Raw genomic sequence first — 4,652 nt, 5'->3', positions numbered from 1 at the left:
GTGCCTCCCCCCCCCCCCCGGGCTGGGGCTGCCAAATCTGAAAGCCACAGAAAGTGGCAGGTCCACAAAGCCGGATTTTGCAGCCTCCAACCCAATCCATGACTGGTTTGAAGTCTGTTTGTGAATGCGTGAGAGGTCTGGAGTACTTGGTTTCTGTGTAATTTGTTTGAGTTTGTATTTTGTTTTTAGTTCAGAAGCATGTAAGTCCAAGAGATTTATCCAGTAATGTTTTTAGTAGATTTTATTTAGTAATGATGATGCCAGTGGCATTTTTTGTTTGTCTTAAAGCCTACTATGAATGACAGGGATTTAGAGGCAAAAGGTTCATGAAGTTTCTCAAAATTTTCTTACAGTGATTGGTTTGCAATGCCAAATCACTAAAAGAATGGGATTGTACATACATATGGCTGTGAGGGAAAAAAAAAATAAAAATCTTCATTGCTCAGTTCTCCACCTTTTATGCGTTGCCTTCAGCAGATGTTATGCTGTTATTAATGAAATTAGCCTAAGCAACAGGGCTTTACTGTCAAACTTTGCTATACGCCACATTCCATAGCAGGGCATAACTTTACTCATCTTGCTGTTTCAGGTCTATGGCATGGGTGTTGAGGTCTTGGGCAGAGGGAAGGGCAGAGGAAAGCTGTTGACCAGTTGCTGAGAATTGTACTCCTGCACTGTGCTAGTAACATGTTAGAGTAAAATGTAGGACCCTGGAATTAGCCTCTTGTGGTTTAAATACTTAACTTTTTTACAAGTGATGTTTTGTCTCAGATAAGTGTTGGGAGCCCCTGCCACGGGGTGGTCACTGAAGAGGTGGTGGCCTGTGAGGGGAGAGGCGCGGAGCACGTGGCTTCCTGCCTCCCCGCTGGCCCAGCGCACCACCCCGCCTGATCTGAAGGAAGAATACAGTCGATTAAAGTCAGATAGCTGCCGCTTTCTGCAGAAAGTTTTCCTCTTTCTTTCCTTTCCCCAGGATTTGATCTTTTAAAAGAGCTCAGGGTAAGTGACAGCAGTAGACTTAACAGTTACTAGGTTGCAAAGCAGTGCATGTGGACTACTTCATGGTTAGCTTACATTTATACTCTGATTGCAGCTGCCGTTCGGGTCAGAAAGAGTTTTCCCTTTGGATAGATTGACTGTGTGCTAGGAAAACTTGTCTTTCCCCAGAGCATCACATAATTATTTGGTGGGGAAGAGCTGTGCTATGTTGCTATGGACGTGTGGCTCTCCACACCAAGAGCTCCTGTAACGCTGATATATGCGAGTCGAATCATTCTGTTACTCAGATGTAATATCGATACGCCAGGCGAACATTTCTATCAGAGGGCCCATTACTTGCCCTCTTAGTTGAAGAGGGATAAGCCAAACTCTGACTGTTTTGTAGCCCAAGAGAGGCTCGGTCGCATTAGGGTTCAGTTCTGTAACCTCTAATATCTACAAGAGGTATCGGCACTGTCTAAATGACAGCACTTTGGAGTGTTGCTGCACACCGCGGGCTGGCTAAGCCCCAGCGTGGGAGATGGGTGCATGTCTTGTTTTGTGCAGAACCCTGGTTGCAGCAGCGAGAGCCAGGCTGGCAGGCGGCAGGGCTGTGCCGCAACCCCATGCCGTGGGACCGAAGGCCGTGCTCTCTGCAGGGTGCGAGCTCTGAGCGAGGAGCTGGCGCAAGGTTCAGGTTTTCTGTGGGAGTCTACAACAGGGCTATGTCAGGAGTCGTACTGGTAACAGCTACAGCACGGAACTGCTACTCACCGGTAGAATTAAATCAATTACAAGGTCAATTGAAAAGGGATGAATTTCTCATGCTTCTTGATGATCAGGGTTTATAAAACCAGTGTGTAACTGAACTGAATTCAAACACTAGGATATATAAGCAGAGTACTTCTTTGTTGACATCTGAAGAATTCATAATTCATTCACAAGGAAACTTTTATGGGGATCATCTTTCTGCGTGTATTTTCCTCTTAAGGTAATTGTATTTCTCCTAGCGATCAGTTTTGAAAGTTGTCTTATTTCTACAGTGCCAAAATCCTGCTGGTGAACATCCCCCAATTGCACTCATAATTATTTCTGATTAAAAGTGCCCTGGCCTGACAGCACCAGAGAAATTAATAGGAGAAGCTTTCTACAAGTTTTAGAAGATGAGCAAAGACATACTTGCTCCCTCTTAAAATTATTTAAGCAGGTGCTGTGGGAAGCCATTGCTTTTATAAGGCTCTTCAGATGTTTACAGCAAAACATTTTTTCCCAGTGATTGAATTTTTCGAAGTACTAAAATACCACAGAGAAATATGTTTCCCACCAGTTTTATGGCTCCCTGGATGCATTCTATACAAACCTTGTATCTGCCTGGACACAAACACTCTATTGCAGAAAGATATCTTGCCATTTTAACAAGCTATACTGCTTTGAAAGGATACACTGCATCACCAGTGGGAATGTCAGTACCTTAAGAGTAATACTTCTTTAAGGGTACTATTTTATTAAAGCAGACCTCTGTAATTTGTTCCTGACTGTTATACACCCTTATTTTATTAAAGGTATTTTACATCTGTGGAGGAGATTACTACCACTCCTATTTTCTCCACTGCTTGGCTTTAATGGATGGTGTGGAATATAATATTTATTAAGCCTAAGCAAGGCAGGACATAATAGCAGAATTGTCCTTTATAACCTATTTTACACAGTTGTAAAATAAACCTTAATAAAGGAGGAATAATTATCCAGGAATGTCCAGGAAATGGAGTCCTCTGCCTGCTTCAAATATCTGAGGGACTTAACTGCCGGTTATACATGTACTTTAAGAAATTGAACTCAACAGTAATAATATTAATACTGGTTTGGTACTATTTTAAAATATATTAAGAGGTGAAGTATCTTGTGTGTCATAATTACTATGTTAGCGTAAGTCATACAATACATAACTATAATCTCCATATATCATTACCTGTGTATGATCCTACAGAAGACGAGCACATTACAGAAATATTTATACTTACAGACTTTGAGGTTTAGAGTTCCTTTCCCTTATTCTGATGGCACCCAGAGCCCCGCAGCTGGCTCCCTGGCTACCAGTCAGTTCTGCTGGTGATCACTAAGCTTTGATGTCAGGGAATAACATCATTCCTTATTGCTCAATTCTGTAACGCCTTTAGATTTGCTTATGGCCAGAGAGGACTTGTGTTTACTGCCCAGACCCCAGAAGGCAACAAGCATCTTGTTTCCAGCCTGGTTTTGCCCGAGACTGGGAACACAGACTTTGCACCTAGCGTGTGCACAACTGACGTTTGAATAGTTCTCCGGACCAGGAAGACAAGTTCAGAAAAGCCTCTCCTGGTGGCAGCTTTAGCAGGAAGGTGAAGTTTTTCAGGTGCAAAATAGGAACACAATCATATGTGCCATACTGGTGAAAATTTGGTCCCACTGATCACAGCTATCTGGAAGCATTTATATAGTTGTGTGAGTTTTGTGAATAGGAGAAAATGGGATCTTTCTAATGAGGTCTGTTTCAAATTATTGGTTATACTACCAAATACTGCAATAAAGGGAGTAGAATGATGAAAATTATTTAAAAGCACGTTGTGTATTTTTATTGCAATGAGTGGGACTTGAAAGAGATTGCCTAACTGTGGAGGCACAGAAGGCCTTTTTTTTGGGTACCTGGTTTTGCTTGTCAGTTATTGAGCACTACGTTTACAGACATACCTGGCGTCAGCAGAGCATGCCCACGACAGCCCATCTCCGCCTTCAGGCAGACCTGTGTAGGTGGCTTTTGCGGGCAGCTGCCAGCTTGTGTTGCCCGTTCTGCAGGTTACCTCCTGTCCAGAAGCCACGTAGCTGCAGTTAGCATGGTGCTGGGATTGAGTTATTACCCTTCTCCCTCTCCTTCCTTCCTGGGTCCCTCATGCACCATCCTTGGATACATGCTGAAGCATGGTTTATTAATCTGAACGTGATGCTCACTAATCACAGTTGTGTTTGGCCAGGAGCTGGCTTGAATGTGCTGCCTGAGGAGATGGCAGAGCAGGCGCGATTCTGCCTGCGAGTGGACCTCACCGTCTGCGTGGTGGGGACTGATATTCTCCAGCCAGCTCTGGCTGCCTGTGCTGGTAAGCTGACAGTTCAGTTAACAGACACTTCTTCAGCTTGAACACCATCAACCTGTTCCTATTTATCCTCATCACACCCAGCCTGTGTTTCTTCACCTTTCTTATGCAATAATTTTACTGTTTATTGTACTGCTTCTTGGATGGCTTTGATTTTCTGTTTCTTGTATGATTTCTCTTCTTGGTGGCAATCATTGGAATCTATCTCAAAGGAAAAAAGGGAAAGATTTTGTATTAAGGACCTTAATGCAGCTTTGCAAGAAACCGATTCCTGATCACATATTCCAGAAGGACTGGGAAAGCAGTTCCTATCTTCCCCTTTCCTTCCAAATTTCTTCCTCCTGTTGTCCTATTTATATTTCTTTTTTCATAAATGAATATTGTGGAAATGATTTGGACGAAAGTTATTACGTTAATTATCCAAACTGACATTTTTGCAGTGTGTGAAAGGACAGGGTGGTATGTAAAATAGATGCACTAAGAACACCTACAGTATGACAACAAGTAGCAGGGTAATTGCTGAAAATGAAGTCTTTTCTGCTATCC

At 42.9% G+C, this 4,652-nt stretch overlaps 1 protein-coding gene across 1 annotated transcript in view; it reads left to right on the top strand.

Annotated features, from left to right (window-relative positions):
• The window catches only part of LOC104169217 (dachshund homolog 2-like), a gene marked incomplete at both ends in the record, with an annotated part of 46,120 nt that extends 42,011 nt beyond the window's left edge, over positions 1-4,109 (top strand). Inside the window, 3 exons of the mRNA XM_009710068.1 lie at positions 974-999; positions 1,546-1,721; positions 3,973-4,109. Of these exons, the coding sequence (XP_009708370.1) occupies positions 974-999; positions 1,546-1,721; positions 3,973-4,109 (339 nt within the window). The remainder of the gene's footprint in view (positions 1-973; positions 1,000-1,545; positions 1,722-3,972) is intronic.
• Between the last annotated feature and the right edge of the window lie 543 nt (positions 4,110-4,652).

The sequence above is a fragment of the Cariama cristata genome, unplaced genomic scaffold (assembly GCF_000690535.1).
Source record: "Cariama cristata isolate BGI_N322 unplaced genomic scaffold, ASM69053v1 scaffold37321, whole genome shotgun sequence".
Lineage (NCBI taxonomy): Eukaryota > Metazoa > Chordata > Aves > Cariamiformes > Cariamidae > Cariama > Cariama cristata.
The sequence above is the reverse complement of the archived record's forward strand: the minus strand, read 5'-3'. Positions and strand labels throughout refer to the sequence as shown.